Here is a 21,182-nt window from a genome sequence, read left to right as displayed (position 1 = left end):
ATTGCTGGACTGACCACCACCTGGTGAGGTCAGTGAGTCGTGTCCATCAGGATTGCACCAAAACATAGAAAGCAATCCAAATCACACAGACGGTAATACAATATTCAAAGACTTCAATCCTCAGTGCACCAATCACTCCTCAGTGTAAAACTGACCATATACACACCTGGAAATGACAACACACGTGTCAAAGAAGCCTGGGAAGCCCTAAAACAGACCATCCATGAGGTCTGTGAGGAATCCATTGGCCTTGTTACCTGCTGCCATCAGAATTGGTTTGACAAAAACAATATTGAGATCACAGCCCTTTTGGACCAGAAGATAAAAGCTTTCTGTCACTGGCAAAACCATCCATCATCCAGTCAGAAGAAGAGATCTCTCCATCAGCTCAAAGCTGAAGTTCAAAGGAGGATCCAAGAAAACAAATACAAATGGTGGGAGGACAGAGTAAAAGAAATCCAAGCATTCTTTGACAGACATGATATGCGGAACAATTTATGTGAGACAAAGACCCTGTATGGACCAAGCTCATGTGGCCTCACACCACTGAGATCCAGAGATGGTAGTACCTTTCTTAAAGATAAAGAATCCATCAAAGAGCACTGGAAGAAACAGTACCAAAAGCTTCTTAATCAGAAATTGAGTGTGACTGATGACACCATCAACTTCATCTCTCAGCACCCAGTCTGGGAAACTCTTGCCAACCCACCAACACCTAAGGAGGTCCACAGAGCAATTAAGCAAATAAAGAACAATAAAGCACTGGGTCCTGATGGCATTCCAGTTGAAGTACTGAAAGTGGTGGGAGAAACACTGACTAACAAGCTTCATTTATTGCTCCTCAAAATCTAGCACACAGAAGAAATCCCTGATAACTTATGTAATGCTAACATTATCACCATTTTCAAAAAGGGAGACAGAGCCAACTGTGGCAACTATGAAGGCATTGCCCTCCTCTCAATTGCTGGGAAGATTCTTGCTGGAATCTCACTGAATTGCCTGCTCCATCTTGCTCCCTTTTGCAGAAGAATTACTTCCAGAGTCCCAGTGAGGCTTCAGACAATCATGAAGCACCAGTGAACAACATCAGGGGCTGTATATGGCCGTTATCAAGCTGACCAAAGCCTTTGACTTTGTCAACCATGAGGCTCTGTGGAAAATCATGTCAAAGTTTGGCTGCCCAAGCAAATTTATCACCATTTTAAGACTCCTCCACGACTGCCTCCATCCTGTGCAGTGGCTCTACCTCTGAGTCCTTTGTCATCCAAACTGGTATAAAACACCCACACTCTTCTCCATTTTTTTAGCAGCTATGAAAATGTTAACCCAAGACCGACTACCTCAGGGCATTGGCATCCAATATCAGACTGACGGCAACCTCTGCAATCTTTCTCCTCTCTGTACCAGAACTAAAGTAATATCAGCAACAATAACTGAACTCCAATATGCTGATGATTGTGCTGTAGTTGCACACCCAAAGGAGAATCTACAAACATCCCTTAATTGCTTCTCTTAAGCTTACAAAATCCTAGGGCTAATTGTGAACATCGGCAAAACAGAAGTTCTCCACCAGCCAGCTCCCAGTCAATCATAAGACCCAGCAAAGAAGATCTACACTGACAGAGAAGAACTGGAAAATGTAGAATACTTTGCCTATCTTTGCAGCCATCTGTCACAGAGGGCAGACATAGACATTGATATTCCGCACAGAATCCACTATGCCAGCCTTGCCTTTGGCAGACTGTCTTGCTGGGCGTTCAACAATCATGACATCAGAACACATACTATACTTTTAGTTTATAGAGCAGTGGTAATCCCAACTCTCCCCTATGGCTGGGAGACTTGGGTGACCTACAGAAAACACCTGAAAAACCTGGAATGCCAATACCAGCACTTTCTTTGGAAGATCCTCAACATAAAGTGGGAGGATCGCTGCAGTAATGTCAGTGTCCTCACAGAGGCTGACATCTTCAATGTAGAGGCCCTGATTATCCAGCACCAGCTGATGTGGAGCGGGCACTGTGTGCGCATGCCTCATGTACGCTTACCAAATCAATTGTTGTATGCCCAACTCACCAAAGAAGAAAAGAAATGGGGAGGACAAAAGAAATGCTTTAAAGACACGCTCAAGATAAACATCAAGAGATGTGGCATCAACACCACACACTGGGAGACAGTAGCCCAGGATAGGGATAACTGGCAAAGACTTATCAGAGAAGAAACATCCACTTTTGAGGAAAATCACCTTGCCCTGGTCACAGAAAAGTGCCAGAGAAGAAAGAAAAGACAACTGTCATGCAGCAATCATGTCCCAACTTTGACTTCCAACACCATCTGCAACATCTGCCAAGGAGCCTGGTGCTCAAAGATCAGACTCCTCAGTCAGCAAAGGATCCATAAAGAATAAAACCCATGAAAGAGATCATCCTTGACCTCAAGCGATCACAGAGGACCACAAATTTCCTATGAGGTGCCTCATTCTGGCTACTCACAAGGGCAGAGTTTATTTTCTGTGGGGAGCTTGGAGCAGTACTATCAGCACCCCTTACACTCCTCCCCCAATCTATCCTCTACTGGAAACAAATTCAGTCAGAAACCCTCTTCCATTTTAGTGTTTCCATTTTCCATACCACTGGACACACATACTACAGTGTAAAGAATAGATTTGTTAGTCTCTAGGGTGCCACAAGTTCTACTCATTCTTTTTGCCGATACAGACCCTCTGATACTAGAATGTGTTTTCACTTGAGTGTCCCTATAGCTGAGAAGCCCAGCATTTTATTATATTTACATTCCCCATCACATCTTTAAAATACTGAACTCAAATCGGTCAGTATTTTTCCGACTTTGGAGGAAAGAACAAGACTCCTAGGTCCTAGTAAAATCTCTCCTTTATTCGCTATGGTGAAAGGTTTCTCATTCCACACTGCCCCTCTGTGAGACATTCACAGAGAAAACCAGAAACAAGAAATTCTAATTGTTTGGGGTTAGAAAGTAAAAGCCGGTTCGGATAAAATGGAACATTATTAGTAAAGCACCTCTCCATTTGCACTTTCATCTGAATTGCCGGGTCGTATTCCTTGTAACAACCCTTTTCCAACAATTTCAGGCATTTTTGTCTAGCAGCAATTCCTATTTTCAGTGAAGTCAAAGAAAACACTAGCCGGAGTAAAGCAAGCGGGGTCCACTCCACATTTAGAGATATCACGGGCAAGTTTTAAATTCCTGATGACAAAACTAGAGATTTAAAACTGGCTTCCAACATCCAGATAGTTTATTAGCACCATCACATTTTCCATTAAAATGTTTCCAGTTGCTCTTCGTTCAACAACAGTTATTATATTTCCACTATCAGTGACATCAACACAGGCTAGATTGTGGTAACTTTATTCACTTTGAATAGCCCTTGGCGCCAAGTCTCATTAAACTAAATGGAACTACTTGCGGAGGAAGATACATCTCGAAGTGCCACAATCAAGCCCTAAAAGCAAATATAAAAGATGCTAAGAACGCTGATACATACATGCTGACAATCTGGTAGAACTGTAATATGGGAAATGTAAAAATGCCTCTACTGCAAACGCAAGAGAGAAGACTGATGGAATGGAAAACAGTAAGTAACAGGTGTAGCGAGGGCCACCAATGAGGAGGAAAAGGAACGTTCTTTCAAGGCTGAGATAGAACTTTAGCTAAAGACACAGCGAAAGAGTGATACGATATTTCTACTAATAGATACTCTGAGGCTATATTGATCTTGATGGAACATTTTTTAAGAGAAGAGGGTTCCACCAAATTATTATTAAAATATTAATTGGCCAAAGAACAGACCGGCATCACACTTGACCAAATACTGCACGTGATTTATCCTTCTGCTTACAAAATATCATAGAATATCAGGGTTGGAAGGGACCTCAGGAGGTCATCTAGTCCAACTCTCTGCTCAAAGCAGGACCAATTCCCAATTAAATCATCCAATTTTTTTTTACCCCAGATCCTTAAATGGCCCCCTTAAGGATTGAGCTCACAACCCTGGGTTGAGCAGGCCAATGCTCAAACCACTGAGCTATCCCTTCCTAAACTATCCTTTAGTTATAAAGTTTTGTCCATAATCTTGAAAGTATATATATACATAAATAACCCCACATAAATATCCCTGTAGTAATGTCTGCCGCACACTTCAACACGGAATTTATATCCCTTTGTATCAATGTTTTCCATGTTGAACAGGTTCCATGGTAGGGAACTTCATGCCTTGATGCTGACCTACAGCACTAAATCAAATCTTTCCAAGCAGAGATAGCTTGACTGAAACATAGCATTTATTTACTCCCATTATTTCATAGCACAGGAAATATTAGATCGCCTGCATGCTCTTGAAAACTGGAGTACAATGAGAAAAAGTGGATATCTTTATCTTAAAAAACTTTTTCAGAGAAATGATCTCCATGCTTTCAGTTAATATTTAAAGCCTCATTATCTGAATTTTACAAACACGTGTACTATTTTCATTCAAACAGTATCTCGAAAACTGTTGGCCCTTTACACTTGGTATCCAAATATTTTGAAATACGGCAAATGGATACCAGATAAAACAGTCACAGGTGTTTTCACCTTATACAGCTGTCCAGAGTATACCTTACATGAAGAACCACTATACGAAGAAATTGTTCATTAGATGGTAAATCACGTTATTCTACAGACGAAACAAATTCCATATGGAATTCTAACCACAATTATTTAGACATATAGTAAGAAAAATTCCACATGCAGATACACCAGACTCACCTGTGCTACCTGTAGTTTCTCGTGCTCACCATTCTCTGCAGAGTCAGAGAAGTTGGGGCTGAAAACCATCAGGTCATTCTTGGCGGTGCCTTCCCCGACACACAGGTTCCGGCTCTGGCGCTGCGAATATGACCAACTCCCCACTTCGCTCGAGAACACCACGGTGGCTTTCCCAGGACCGCACATCACTTCCGGACCCGGATGGCATCTCAGGCCAACGTACACGATAATCACCAACACAAACAGCCCGGACACCGAGCAAATGGCGATCATTAAAGACACGTTCATGTCGACCAAGGGCCCTTCGCTCCCGACCCTTTGCCTCGAGTCCCATTTCACAGCCTGCGGACTCTCCACCAGGGACAGGCTGACCGTGGCTGTCGCTGACAGCGCCGGCTCCCCATGGTCCTTCACCAGGATCACGAGTCTCTGGCTGGGGCCGTCCGCCTCCTCCAAGGCCCGCGTGGTGCTGATCTCCCCGCTGTACACACCCACCCGGAAAGGCCCCGCAGTCCCGGCCTCCTGCACTTCGTAGCGAAGCCACGCGTTGTAGCCGGAATCCGCATCCACCGCTCGGACCTTGCCCACCACGTGCCCTGCGCCGGCCGACAGCGGAACCAGCTCGGGCCCTGGCGAGCCGCGGCCGGAGCCAGGCGGGGAAACTGCCGGCGCGTTGTCATTTTCATCCAGGACGAAGAGCTGCACAGTCACGTTCCCGCACAAGGAGGGGAACCCGGCGTCCCTCGCGCTCACCTGGAACTGCAGCACTTGCAGCTCCTCGTAGTCAAAGGGCTGCAGCCCATAGATGTGCCCGCTCTCCGAGTGCACCGAGATGTAGCTCGACACGGGCTGCTGCTCTCCCACACTGCGCTCCACCACCGAGTAGCTCACAAACGCGTTTTCCCGCACGTCCGGGTCCGACGCCGACACGCTCAAGAGATGGGCCCCGGGACGGTTGTTTTCCTTCACAAACACCGTGTACACGGGCTGAGGGAAAGCAGGGGCGTTATCGTTCACATCCGCGATTGGCACCAAAATGCTGCTGCTGGCCGAGAGAGACGGGGCCCCTTCGTCTCTGGCTGTCACCAGGATCTTATATTCAGACACTCGCTCCCGATCCACGGCTTCCGCCAGCACCAGCGAGTGATAATTCTTAAAGGTGGAGACGAGCTGAAAGGGCAGGTCCGGGGGGATGGAGCAGGTGACTTTGCCGTTGTCTCCCGAGTCCCGGTCGGAGACGCTAATAAGAGCCACCACTGTCCCCGGGGGAGCGTCCTCCGGCACCGGCAGAGAGTGAGACGTTATTGTTAACTCAGGGGCGTTATCGTTAATGTCTAAAACTTCCACCACAACTTTGCAGTGTCCAGCCAGTGGGGGATTCCCTTTATCCTTGGCCGAAACTTGAATTTCGTACAAGTTAATGTATTCGAAATCCATTTTCCCTTTAACCCTAATTTCACCAGAATATTCACATATTTTAAACGTGTCCTTAATATGGGGAGGAACAAGACTGCTAAAGGCATATGTAATATCCTTATAAATACCTTCATCCAAGTCTGTGGCGTTAAGTTTGATGACTAATGTCCCATTAGCTGAACCTTCTAGCATTTGGACCTTATAAACTGACTGATTAAACACAGGCGCGTTATCATTCACATCCAGCACCGTGATCATCAGCTGAACTGTGCCGGTGAGCTTCGGTTTGCCCCCATCAGTGGCGGTGAGAAATAAACGATATACAGGGGTTTCCTCTCTGTCCAGAGATTTCTTTAACTCAAGCTCTGCAGATTTGATTTGGTCATCGTTAGCTGTGACATCTAGAGTGAAATGTTCGCTTGGGCTGAGTTTATAGGTCAGGAGAGAGTTTGTACCAATATCTGCGTCAAACGCGCCCTCTAGTGGGAAACGCGAACCTGGAAGGGTTAGTGATTCTGCAATACCCAGGTTTTGCTCATTTACGGGGAACACAGGAGCATTGTCATTTATATCCTGTATCTCCACTTCCACGTGAAATATCCTCAGGGGTTTGTCCACTATCACCTCCAGGTCAATGGCGCACAAGGGGCTCTGGCCGCACACCTCTTCCCTGTCTACTGGCGACTTAACAAACAAAACGCCGCTCTGCAAATTTACCTCAAAATAGTCTCCCCTGCCTTTGGAGACCATCCGGAACATCCGAGGCACCAGCTCCGACACCTCCAGCCCCAGGTCCTGGGCCAGGCGGCCCACAAAGGCGCCTTGTTTGGATTCCTCCGGCAGGGAATAACGGACCTGGCCGCTGCCCACCTCCCAGGCCGTGTGTAGCAGAACCAGCCGCAGCAGCTGCCCGGTTCCCAGGGAGTCTCGCCGGAGAAGAGCCATCGCGCACACTGGGCGGTGCGCCGGTGCCGGTTTATAAATCAGTTTTGAACTGAGCGAATTGCAGAGTCCAGTGAATGGGGGGGATGCGGTACCTTTGAAAGCAGTTTAATTAAATCCAGTTCTCTCACATCCGGGAGCCCTCCTGACGTTTCATCTAATGCTGTCGTTTAAATTGAAGGGGGAGCTATGTGTTTCTTTTCTTACTGAAACGGATTTTTAGGGGACAGCGACACCATGTGTTTGTGAATGTGTAAGTGAACAATGATTATCAATAGTTGTAACACTATTTTCTTTGTAATGTATACACTTTTTTCGTGGTGTTTTACTATTCTGATGACGCCATTGGTTTTCAGTATTGTGCTTTTTAATTTAACATTTAAAATAGTTTATATTCTTACCGGAAATTATAGAACTCTAATTTGATTGTGTGAATCTACTCCCTTAGATAGCATGGGATTTTTGCTAGTTGCTGGCCCCTAAGATGTATTATTTTTCATTTCTGGTAATTTTCCTCGATGCCTGTGTCCTTTTCCTTTCAAATTCAGTTATTAATTCGTAAGACAAGGGTGTGAAAAATATTTTTAGAAGCCCTAGTATTTTATGTATTATTTTACAAAATGATTTACCTCAAAAGATACTCTATTATGATCTACGTGTTCAGGTACAAATAGTAGGAAAAATTCATTTGCAAACATTCAAATGTACTGACCTTCCTTCAGTAGATAAATCAGACCAAAATTCCCCACGTCTTTCGAATGTGTGAAATGTTGGGTAGTCAAACTCTATGGCTCTTCTGTGGTGAAGGAATGAGTGCTAGCCTAAGAGTGTGGAGAAATATTTTATACAAATTATATTAATATACTTGAACCTATGAGAAATAATTGAACTATATAACTGTTCAATTGTATTAATTTATTGTACCTTCATTCTGTGCTTTTCATATTTTGTCATCAGTTCGTCATCTTGTGTGTGTTTATCAAAATAGATAATGGTGATAAGCACCTTAGAGATGCTTGGGCAGGAATATTCCATAAGTATCCGGAAGGATCCCAGAAGAGGCAGGAACAGTGGCCAAGTTTTTCCCATCTCTCTCTCTCTCGCTAACTCTTTCGAGCTCCCCATTCCCCCTTGTATTTTATGCGTTATATAATCCACCATGACATCAAGCGATTGCTCCTGTTTAGCGAACCAAAGCAATGGTCTGTCTGTACGTTTGCCAACTGAGATGACTTAGATAAATATGAATCCCTGAAAACTCATATGACAGGTGTCTGGAGATTCCCAAATCCAGGATGCTTGTACAGAAAGCTGCTTATGATATTAACAGCTTCTATGCACGCCACCAGAGAGAAGCAGTAAGACCCACTACAGAGCTACCTGTGGGCAAACAACGTGCAATGGACAAGGATAAGAATGTGCCTGCTACAAAGGCAGACATCAGAGAAATATTATCTGAAATAAAAATGAATATAAACGGAGATGGAAACCATCTTCAGGAAGTAATAAATACGTAGAAGAATTTACTGATAAGAATGTACTGATATACTAACTAATGTAGATAAAGGAATTCAGTTGGCTAAAATCAAGAAGTTTGATCTGGACCTTAAAATGATTTGAAAAGGCAAAGAGAAAAAATAGCGTTAAGACTGAAAGAACTCACAGAAGGGATAGAAAATGGGGAGAAATATATGAAAACACTACTACGATAATTCTTTGGGAAGGAGAAAGAAGCTCCTATGTACCAAAACAGAACATGCCACGCAGTGTTTCCACACGTAGATGCACGGACTCAACCTATTGTATAATTGGCTGCACTACTATAAGAACAAGGAGCACCTAAAGAGAATTATTAGAGAATGGCGTGTCCCATTGGAAGTGGAGGGACAATGCATTTCTATTTTTCAAACTCTGTCCTTGCTCACATTAAGAATAAGAAAGGCACTCAGAAGAAACACCAGATCTCTGCATTGTGCCAATGTAAGAAACTGTTGGTCCCTCCCTCTTAAGCTTTGATTTCCCCTTAACATTCATGTTATATTATCAGAACTGAGACTCAGTTAAAACCTGCTAATAACGTCGGGATCAGACTTAAAAACAGAAAAAAGAAATGAAACCAAATCGATGTGGATGAGTAGGACGCTTCCCACCATAAAGATGTATCCTCTAAGAAGGAAACAAAGAGGGGAAAGGGCGAGAGGAAAAGTATTTCAGCCTTCACAGATCAAGCAGTCAAAAATACTAAAACACCTGTTTGGTATAAATATGGGAAATTTACAACTGAATTAGTAGGAAAAGAGAAAGTGTAGCAATGACAATAATTTTACATTTGACAAGAATGGGTAATGTTATATGAAGAAAGCATGATTTATATTAACAGGAGTCCCTATATCTTAGCACCTTAATTTAAATGTTAGTGGTTTGAATACTTACAAAAAATAAAGACTAGTTATGAGTCTTTACAATAATCTCATTAGAAATGTGAAAGAAGAAATAGGCTATTCCTGGTTCAGGCAGGAATTGTATGTCTACAGTATGGAAGGCGTGTCTAGACTGATTTCTAAATCATTACAATCGGAGGCCAAATATGCCAAAAAAGACAAATTTGGTCAATTCATAACAATAAGGTGTGACCTTGTGGGCAAAGAGACCATCATCTGCTCAATGTATATCTCTAATAGAAGAGGATAAAAATCTTTCTTTGACAAGTTCTTCCCCACTCTGCTTAGCTTTGTTTCTAAAGAGGTAAATATTAGATACCTTAATTTAACATTTAACACACAAATAAATAGATCAGACAATTTAAAGGGAAGATGAGTTTGATTGGACTATAAATATGCAAAGTACCTTTGGAAATGTGAATTCTTGATTCTAGAAGAGATTATGTAAGAGATTGCTTCTTGTTTCCTAACCCCCTGAAGCTCATACCAGTATTAGCCACATACTGATCATAGAATCCTAGAATCCTAGAATCCTAGAATCATAGAATATCAGGGTTGGAAGGGACCTCAGGAGGTCATCTAGTCCAACCCCCTGCTCAAAGCAGGACCGATCCCCAACTAAATCATCCCAGCCAGGGCTTTGTCATGCCTGACCTTAAAAACTTCTAGGGAAGGAGATTCCACCACCTCCCTAGGTAACGCATTCCAGTGTTTCACCACCCTCGTTGTGAAAAAGTTTTTCCTAATATCCAACCTAAATCTTCCCCACTGCAACTTGAGACCGTTACTCCTTGTTCTGTCATCTGCTAGATCCATCCTCTTTGGAACCCCCTTTCAGGTAATTGAAAGAAGCTATCAAATCCCCTCTCATTCTTCTCTTCCGTAGACTAAACATCCCCAGTTCCCTCAGCCTCTCCTCATAACTCATGTGTTCCAGTCCCCTAGTCATTTTTGTTGCCCTCCGCTGGACTCTTTCCAATTTTTCCACATCCTTCTTGTAGTGTGGGGCCCAAAACTGGACACAGTACTCCAGATGAGGCCTCACCAATGTCGAATAGAGGGGAATGATCACGTCTCTCGATCTGCCGGCAATGCCCCTACTTATACATCCCAAAACGCCATTGGCCTTCTTGGCAACAAGGGCACACTGTTGACTCATATCCAATTTGTCATCCACTTTAACACTTAGGTCCTTTTCTGCAGAACTGCTGCCGAGCCATTCGGTCCCTAGTCTGTAGCGGTGCATTGGATTCTTCCGTTCTAAGTGCAGGACTCTGCACTTGTCCTTGTTGAACCTCATCAGATTTCTTTTGGCCCAATCCTCCAATTTGTCTAGGTCCCTCTGTATCCTATCCCTACCCTCCAGCGTATCTACCGCTCCTCCCAGTTTAGTGTCATCTGCAAACTTGCTGAGGGTGCAATACACACCATCCTCCAGATCATTTATGAAAATATTGAACAAAACCGGCCCCAGGACTGACCCTAGGGGCACTCCACTTGATACCGGCTGCCAACTAGACATGAAGCCATTGATCACTACCCATTGAGCCCGACAATCTAGCCAGCTTTCTATCCACCTTATAGTCCATTCATCCAGCCCATACTTCTTTAACTTGCTGGCAAGAATACTGTGGGAGACCGTGTCAAAAGCTTTGCCAAAGTCAAGGAACAACACATCCACTGCTTTCCCTTCATCCACAGAATCAGTTATCTCATCATAGAAAGCAATTAGATTAGTCAGGCATGACTTGCCCTTGGTGAATCCATGCTGACTGTTCCTGATCACTTTCCTCTCCTCTAAGTGCTTCAGAATTGATTCCTTGAGGACCTGCTCCATGATTTTTCCAGGGACTGAGGTGAGGCTGACTTGCCTGTAGTTCCCACGATCCTCCTTCTTCCCTTTTTTAAAGATGGGCAGTACATTAGCCTTTTCCCAGTCCTCCAGGACCTCCCCCGATCGCCATGAGTTTTCAAAGATAATGACCAATGACTCTGCAATCACATCCGCCAACTCCTTTAGCACTCTCGGCTGCAACGCATCCGGCCTCATGGACTTGTGCTCATCCAGCTTTTCTAAATAGTCCCGAACCACTTCCTTCTCCACAGAGGGCTGGTCACCTTCTCCCCATGCTGTGCTGCCCAGTGCAGTAGTCTGGGAGCTGACCTTGTTCGTGAAGATAGAGGCAAAAAAAGCATTGAGTACATTAGCTTTTTCCACATCCTCTGTCACTAGGTTGCCTCCCTCATTCAGTAACGGGCCCACACTTTCCTTTACTTTCTTCTTGTTGCTAACATACCTGAAGAAACCCTTCTTGTTACTCTTAACATCTCTTGCTAGCTGCAACTCCAGGTGTGATTTGGCCTTCCTGATTTCACTCCTGCAAGCCCGAGCAATATTTTTATACTCATCCCTGGTCATTTGTCCAATCTTCCACTTCTTGTAAGCTTCTTTTTTGTATTTAAGAGCAGCAAGGATTTCACCGTTAAGCCAAGCTGGTCGCCTGCCATATTTACTATTCTTTCTACACATCGTTTGTCCCTGTAACCTCAATAAGGATTCTTTAAAATACACCCAACTCTCCTGGACTCCTTTCCCCCTCATGTTATTCTCCCAGGGGATCTTGCCCATCAGTGCCCTGAGGGAATCAAAGTCTGCTTTTCTGAAATCCAGGGTCTGTATTCTGCTGCTCTCCTTTCTTCCTTGTGTTACAATCCTGAACTCGACCATTTCATGGTCACTGCCTCCCAGGTTCCCATCCACTTTTGCTTCCTCTACTAATTCTTCCTGGTTTGTGAGCAGCAGGTCAAGAAGAGCTCTGCCCCTAGTTGGTTCCTTCAGCACTTGCACCAGGAAATTGTCCCCTACATTTTCCAAAAACTTCCTGGATTGCCTGTGCACCGCTGTATTGCTCTCCCAGCAGATATCAGGGTGATTGAAGTCTCCCATGAGAACCAGGGCCTGCGATCTAGTAACTTCTGCAAGTTGCCGGAAGAAAGCCTCGTCCACCTCATCCCCCTGGTCTGGTGGTCTATAGTAGACTCCCACCACGACATCACCCTTGTTGCTTACACTTCTGAACTTAATCCAGAGACTCTCAGGTTTTTCTGCAGTTTCATACTTGAGCTCTGAGCAGTCATACTGCTCTCTTACATACAGTGCAACTGCCCCACCTTTTCTGCCTTTCCTGTCCTTCCTGAACAGCTTATAATCCATGACAGTACTCCAGTCATGTGAGTTATCCCACCAAGTCTCTGTTATTCCAATCACATCATAATTCCTTGACTGTGCCAGGACTTCCAGTTCTCCCTGCTTGTTTCCCAAGCTTTGTGCATTTGTATATAGGCACTTGAGGTAACCTGCTGATCGCTCCTCTTTCTCAGTATGAGGCAGATCTTCTTTGTGACCCTTTTTCAATGAGGCCACTATACGGCAAGTAAATGGCCAGGCCAACCTCCAGTGTTGGCGTCTTCCTTCAGTAGAATAGCAGTAAAAGCCAAAAGCATGGACACTGAGTCCCCTCCAACAATGCACTTAAGCACCTGTTTAACTTTAAACCCAAGTAGTTTCATCGAAGTCAATGGGACAAATATTATGTCTAAAGTTCATAGAATCATAGAATCATAGAATATCAGGGTTGGAAGGGACCCCAGAAGGTCATCTAGTCCAACCCCCTGCTCAAAGCAGGACCAATTCCCAGTTAAATCATCCCAGCCAGGGCTTTGTCAAGCCTGACCTTAAAAACCTCTAAGGAAGGAGATTCTACCACCTCCCTAGGTAACGCATTCCAGTGTTTCACCACCCTCTTAGTGAAAAAGTTTTTCCTAATATCCAATCTAAACCTCCCCCACTGCAACTTGAGACCATTACTCCTCGTTCTGTCATCTGCTACCATTGAGAACAGTCTAGAGCCATCCTCTTTGGAACCCCCTTTCAGGTAGTTGAAAGCAGCTATCAAATCCCCCCTCATTCTTCTCTTCTGCAGGCTAAACAATCCCAGCTCCCTCAGCCTCTCCTCATAACTCATGTGTTCCAGTCCCCTAATCATTTTTGTTGCCCTTCGCTGGACTCTCTCCAATTTATCCACATCCTTCTTGAAGTGTGGGGCCCAAAACTGGACACAGTACTCCAGATGAGGCCTCACCAATGTCGAATAGAGGGGAACGATCACGTCCCTCGATCTGCTCGCTATGCCCCTACTTATACATCCCAAAATGCCATTGGCCTTCTTGGCAACAAGGGCACACTGCTGACTCATATCCAGCTTCTCGTCCACTGTCACCCCTAGGTCCTTTTCCGCAGAACTGCTGCCTAGCCATTCGGTCCCTAGTCTGTAGCTGTGCATTGGGTTCTTCCGTCCTAAGTGCAGGACCCTGCACTTATCCTTATTGAACCTCATCAGATTCCTTTTGGCCCAATCTTCCAATTGGTCTAGGTCCTTCTGTATCCTATCCCTCCCCTCCAGCGTATCTACCACTCCTCCCAGTTTAGTATCATCTGCAAATTTGCTGAGAGTGCAATCCACACCATCCTCCAGATCATTTATGAAGATATTGAATAAAACCGGCCCCAGGACCGACCCTTGGGGCACTCCACTTGATACTGGCTGCCAACTAGACATGGAGCCATTGATCACTACCCGTTGAGCCCGACAATCTAGCCAGCTTTCTACCCATCTTATAGTGCATTCATCCAGCCCATACTTCCTTAACTTGGTGACAAGAATACTATGGGAGACCGTGTCAAAAGCTTTGCTAAAGTCAAGAAACAATACATCCACTGCTTTCCCTTCATCCACAGAACCAGTAATCTCATCATAAAAGGTGATTAGATTAGTCAGGCATGACCTTCCCTTGGTGAATCCATGCTGGCTGTTCCTGATCACTTTCCTCTCATGCAAGTGCTTCAGGATTGATTCTTTGAGGACCTGCTCCATGATTTTTCCAGGAACTGAGGTGAGGCTGACTGGCCTGTAGTTCCCAGGATCTTCCTTCTTCCCTTTTTTAAAGATTGGCACTACATTAGCCTTTTTCCAGTCATCCGGGACTTCCCCGGTTCGCCACGAGTTTTCAAAGATAACAAGTTAAACAAGAGCTAACATGTTTTGCTAGATCCAGGCATACATATCTTCATTCAGAGGGACCCAGTACCACTGAACATTTTGAAAGGTGAGACAAATACTTTCAAAGGATGAAAAAAGGGAAGTCTTAATACCATATGAGAAACATATAAAAGAATATGTTAGGGTAAACTGACTGTAATAGCAAGAGAAAGGGAACCTGAAAGAAACTGCTTATTACCAGGAATTAAAATATTGTAATATATATATTACATAAATAAACAGAGGCAAAACGTTTTCTAAAAACTTGACAACACAGGCAGGGCAACTTAAAGCTTTTCTTACATATTAAATGGAAAGAGTCATCTGTGAGCTAAAGTAGTGTTAACTTTAAAAATTAGCTTATAGACTGAGGTAAGTGAGAGGAACGAGAAACATCATTGAAATAGAAGGTGGTAAAGTCTGAATAATAAAACAGTGAAATATACCAAATGTTTGAACATTTTCACACTTATTCTATACAAGTGAAATTTAGATAAAAATCAGCTAAAAGTATATTGCAACTGTTAATTTACTTGCTTTGACTAAGAACCAAGAGAGAAGCTAAGCTAGACCTATCAGTGCAGAAGACATTCATAATATAATTTAAAAGATGCCTGCTGGCAAGTAACCAGGCCCTGCTGGGCTCTTTAGTCAATATCATAAAGATTCAGCAGCAGATTTAGCATTTTATTTAACAGACTGTTAGATTCTTTGCAAATTCCACAATTTATGTTAGAAGCCCATACTTCATTGATTGTGAAGTCTGACAAAGATAAAATGTATTGTGTCTCATATAGACCTATTTCCCTACTAAATATTGATATGAAGGAATTTGGCATGGTATTTGCCACTAGGGTAGACCTTCTGGTGGCATAAGTAATTAGTAGATACCAGACACCATTTATTAGATGTTTCCAAGTAGTGGGTAACATATGGAGAGTTCCAGGTGTAATCCATTTGGGCCAGTCAAATAGTACACTTAGTATATGGCTGTCTTTTGATCTAGAGAAGTCTTGGTCAGGGAGAATGGAATTACTTCAGAAGAATACTGGTTGATGTGAGAAAAAGTTATGAGGCAGATGGAATCCCTTTATAAAACTCTTATAGTCAGATTCCAAATTAGTCATAGCTTCTCTGAACTTATTGGCCTTCAGAGATTCACCCAGAAAGGGCTGTCCCTGCCACCACTCTTATTTTTAATTGTCTTGAAACCATTTCCAAACCAAAACAAAGTAATAAAAGATTCAGTAACAATGGAATAAATGCAGGAGGCCTAAATATTAAAGTTGTACTACATACAGATGATGTTTTTATGAGGATTTTAGACCTCCTTACCCCACTGCTTCATGTTATGAATAAAATCATCCAATTCAGAGAAACCTTGGGTTTTAGAATCAATTATATCAAAAATATAAGAAAAATCAGCTTCCATTGTGCAAAAACCTTGATAAAGTAACTTACTATTTATACTTATACTTATTATACTTATTATCCCCCATTTGGAAACATTATACAATGTACATTACATTTCTGTTGAAAAAAATCTATTGAAAGATTTAATCAAATAAAATAAGCTAATAATAAATTCTGTGGTTTAGTACAGCCATGATGGTAAAATTGTCAACATAAAACCCTATTGAGGTATTAGAAGAATCACAGTCCTCCATGTTTCATTTTATTTGGACAATGGTCCTTGGAGTTAATAGAAAAACTTTGTATAAGTCATTATGCAAGAAAGGTGGTAGCAGCCCCTTACCCTATAGAACTGAGCAGCACAACTACAGATCGTGTAGCATAGAACAATTGGGATAGTAATAGCCAGTGGACAACGATTGCCTGCAGGAAACTTTCACTGACCCCATGGGACAATATTCTTCTTACCAAAACAGATGAGACATATTCAAATGAGTTCCTATTCAGCAATTTCCATTATATCAAAAACCTGGAATAAAGCAAGAGTGAGTGCCAATCCTAAGCTTCTCCCTTTAGGGCAATTCGATATAATCTAAGCTTTGTATGAGAAAACACCTATCCTTTTTTAAAATGGGGACATGTGGGCCTGCAACGAGTAGGGGAGACACTTAAAAGGAAAAAAAGAATGGACCTGAAGATATTACTAAGAACCATCTGTATGGAAAAGGTACCAGTACATACTTAAATTATAGTATCTCAAACTCCAGGAAATAGCAGACATCCACAGACTGAAAATTTGGTAGTGATCATTAGAGTCTTCAATGATGCAATTTCAAAATTATATAATGAAGTTGTTGAACTTGTTGAAGAAAACAAATGTAAATGTATGGATTTACAGAAAAAGTCTTAGATAAGGAATTTCCCCTGGTGCTTTGGTCTACTATTTGGCACAAGACAATTTCCTCCTTCATGTATATAACAGTAAAAGAAAATCATTTTAAGATTTACTATTTCAATAGTACTTGACATCCTTTCCTTTTAACAAAAAATATGCAAACATATATCATAAGAATATAAGAACGGCCATACTGGATCAGACCAATGGTCCATCCAGCCCAGTAGCCTGTCTTCCAACAGTGGTCAATGCCAGGTGCTTCAGAGGGAATGAACAGAACAGGGCAGTTATCAAGTGATCCATCCCCTGTTGTCTACTCCCAGGATCTGGTAGTCAGAGGTTTATGGACTTTCAGACGGGGGTTGCATCCCTGACCATCCGGGCTAATAGCCATTGATGGACCTACCCTCCATGAACTTATCTAGTTCTTTTTTGAACCCTGTTATATAGTCTTGGGCTTCACAACATCCTCTGGCAAAGAGTTCCACAGATTAACTGTGCATTATGTGAAGAAATACTTCCTTTTGTTTGTTTTAAAGTTGCTGTTGATTAATTTCATTTGGTGACCCCTAGTTCTTGTGTTATGAGAAGGAGTAAGTATCACTTCCCTATTTACTTTCTCCACACCAGACATGATTTTATAGACCTCTATCATATCCTTCCTTAGTCATTTCTTTTCCAAGTAAAAAGTCCAAGTCTTATTAATCTCTCCTTATATGGAACTGAAGCACACATGTGTTTTCCATTGAGTGAATATTGTTGTTTATCTCAGCTTGTTGACATGTTGCATAATCTCATTTTATCATCTTTCTAGCATCTTAGAACAAATTTGATGTGGCTGCCTAGTACTTAAACCTGCTCCTTCCTATGAGTCCTTTTTAACAGATCTGCCATGACAACCGAACTGTGCATTTCTGAAGTAACCTACGCTAGTTATTTTATTCATACCAAACTTTTCCATGGGTAATTATCTAATAGATAAATCATAGACAGAAATATGATAAATTAAGGTAAAGTGGGTTGAATTATAATCCAATTTGATACAGGGTAGTCTGCATTTGTTGTTGTTGTTGTGCTTAGGAGCACCAGTGATTGACCAAGACACCGTTGTGCTAGGTGATGTACAAACACAGAAGAAAAAGACAACCTGTGTCCCTAAGATCACACAGTCCAGTGACAGCTGCCAAACAGTCTGTTCTTCCAGGTTACTACCTCTGTTAATAAAAAACACTGCACAGATTTACTGTGCTACTTACTAATGTATTAGAAAGAGAACCAACTTGGAATAGCAGATTTCATTTGATAAACATAAGGAGCATTGCTTGTCATACAACCTCACTTTCTGTGTCTATTCAGTTATGGGCTCTGTCCAGTGATGTAGAATTGGAGCTCAGCGCATTGGTCCCTCACATCATCAGGCATGTGGCTATTAATTGGAAATTCAACAAGACTGCATGAAAAGTTATAGCAACTAAACCCACTAATGTAGAATTTATTTTTATTTTCAATAAACAAATCATTCTCTACATTTTGAGGGGAAAAACACGTCATGTTTGAAAAATTCATCCAAATATTTAAAAGATGCAAGTTTTGACAACCAAATCCGATTCTTGAACAGTATACCTAAGCATAAAATAATTAGTAAAATCAGGTTTTATTTTAGAAAAATTTGTATTTCATTTTCTGTCTTCAGAAATTATAACATTTAGATGACTATGACTATAATAAACATGCAATTGGGGAATTCTGGATTTAGAATGGTGGGATATGATTTCCTTCTGGATTATTAGGAGGTGAAAGTCATGCTATATGACTGTGTCACTCAGCATCTATTTTCCCCTTGATTTATGACTTTCCCAAAGATTTGACTGCCATGTCAGAAAACTTTGGCCATATATCCATTTCCCAGATGAGAACTTTCACTGAAGAAAATGGGGAAGATCATGTACTCCTTATTCAGACAAAGCTTCCATTGACTTTACTTCTTTTGGCTTCTTTGGATTTTTTTCCAGAGAAAGGCATTCAGGATTTGGCTAAATAATGGAAATTCTTATATTATGTAAAATTTTAAAGTATTTATAATTTTTTAAAAATTTATATAAAAATTTAAATTTCATGTATTTTAAATTTCAAAATTCAAAGTATTTGTAATTTTCAAATTAAATTATAATAAAACTATTAATGACATTGTCAAACAGAAAGAAGATTTTTTTGAAATATGCAGTTAGATTATATTTTATCTAATCAAAATCTTCCAGATGCTTTCAATTTTGCCTAGTATATGAGATACACACTGAAATATTCCATGTAGGACAATAATAAAAAAGTAAAAAAATAAAAATGCACTATAGGCAAGTTAGAATAAATATATAATGACTATAAAGCAGGAAAAATAGCACACCAAAGCAATGTATCCTAGTCAAAATCAGAGAGGAAGTCAGCTGTAGGGTTGTTGACAGAATCATTCAAACATTTATCATTATTTTTTCTCTATTGGTGCTCATATCAGATGAGGAAAGTTTTCATCTCCTCAGCATCATCACAACCTATTTTTATCCCATGCACTCTCACTTTTATTTTCACATTGAAAATCAACACCACCTCAAAGTCCATAGTTGCACACTGTGGCTTTAATATTAGTAACTTTTTCCTTCAATTCTTCATGCTCTTATCAACAGCTAATTAAATATAAAGCTGTTTTTCCTATACATATAAAATCTTATACTTTGTCTTCCTTATTGCCCTCTCTTTGATAACTGTTGAAGCAAAGAAGTCATTATTATTCAGATGTGACATAAAGCTAAATTAGATGATCCAGAAGATATATGGAAAGCTTCGTATACAACATGGTTTTACAAAAGGTAGATCGTGCCAAACCAACCTGATCTCCTTCTTTGAGAAAGTAACAGATTTTTTAGACAAAGGAAACGCAGTGGATCTAAATTGCCTAGATTTCAGTAAGGTGTTTGATACCGTGCCACATGGGGAATTATTAGTTAAATTGGATAAGAATAGGAAAATTGAAAGGTGGATAAGGAATTGGTTAAAGGGAAGACTATAAAGGGTCCTACTGAAAGGTGAACTGTCAGGCTGGAGGGAGGTTACTAGTGGAGTTCCTCAAGGATTGGTTTTGGGACCAATCTTATTTAATCTTTTTATTACTGACCTCGGCACAAAAAGTGGGAGTGTGCTAATAAAGTTTGAGGATGATACAAAGCTGGGAGGTATTGCCAATTTAGAGAAGGACAGAGATATCCTACAGGAGGATCTGGATGACCTTGTAAACTGGAGTAATAGTAATAGGATGAAATTTAATAGTGAGAAGTGTAAGGTCATGCGTTTAGGGATTAATAACAAGAATTTTAGTTATAAGCTAGGGACGCATCAATTAGAAGTAACGGAGGAGGAAAAGGACCTTGGAGTATTGGTTGATCATAGGATGACTATGAGCTGCCATTGTGATATGGCCATGAAAAAAGCTAATGCGGTCTTGGGATGCATCAGGAGAGGTATTTCCAGTAGGGATAAGGAGGTTTTAGTACCGTTATACAAGGCACTGGTGAGACCTCACCTGGAATACTGTGTGCAGTTCTGGTCTCCCATGTTTAAGAAGGATGAATTCAAACTGGAACAGGTACAGAGAAGGGCTACTAGGATGATCCGAGGAATGGAAAACTTGTCTTATGAAAGGAGACTTAAGGAGCTTGGCTTGTTTAGCCTAACTAAAAGAAGGTTGAGGGGAGATATGATTGCTCTCTATAAATATATCAGAGGGATAAATACCGGAGAGGGAGAGAAATTATTTAAGCTTAGTACCAATGTGGACACAAGAACAAATGGATATAAACTGGCCACCAGGAAATTTAGACTAGAAATTAGACAAAGGTTTCTAAGCATCAGAGGAGTGAAGTTTTGGAATAGCCTTCCAAGGGAAGCAGTAGGGGCAAAAGATCTATCTGGCTTTAAGATTAAACTTGATAAGTTTATGGAGGAGATGGTATGATGGGATAACATGGTTTTGGTAATTAAATATTCATGGTAAATAGGCCCAATGGCCTGTGGTGGGATATTAGATGGTGTGGGATCTGAGTTACCCAGGAAAGAATTTTCTGTAGTAGCTGACTGATGAATCTTGCCCATATGCTCAGGGTTTAGCTGATCACCATATTTGGGGTCAGGAAGGAATTTTCC

The 21,182-nt window shown here is 41.6% G+C and overlaps 1 protein-coding gene across 5 annotated transcripts in view; it reads right to left on the bottom strand.

Moving 5' to 3' along the window:
• Positions 1–21,182, bottom strand: part of LOC140915797 (protocadherin alpha-C2) — a 362,081-nt gene that overhangs the window by 276,776 nt on the left and 64,123 nt on the right. The window contains exon 1 of one of the 5 annotated variants that reach the window (XM_073356106.1): positions 4,786–7,275. The exons of the other annotated variants lie outside the window; for them this stretch is intronic. Within the exon in view, the coding sequence (XP_073212207.1) occupies positions 4,786–7,146 (2,361 nt within the window). The 5' untranslated portion in view covers positions 7,147–7,275. Of the gene's footprint in view, positions 1–4,785; positions 7,276–21,182 lie in introns of those variants that run through there. 5 annotated transcript variants of the gene reach the window in all.

This window comes from Lepidochelys kempii, chromosome 8 (genome assembly GCF_965140285.1).
Source record: "Lepidochelys kempii isolate rLepKem1 chromosome 8, rLepKem1.hap1, whole genome shotgun sequence".
Lineage (NCBI taxonomy): Eukaryota > Metazoa > Chordata > Testudines > Cheloniidae > Lepidochelys > Lepidochelys kempii.
Note: the sequence above shows the minus strand (reverse complement) of the source record. Positions and strands in the feature narration are given on the sequence as shown.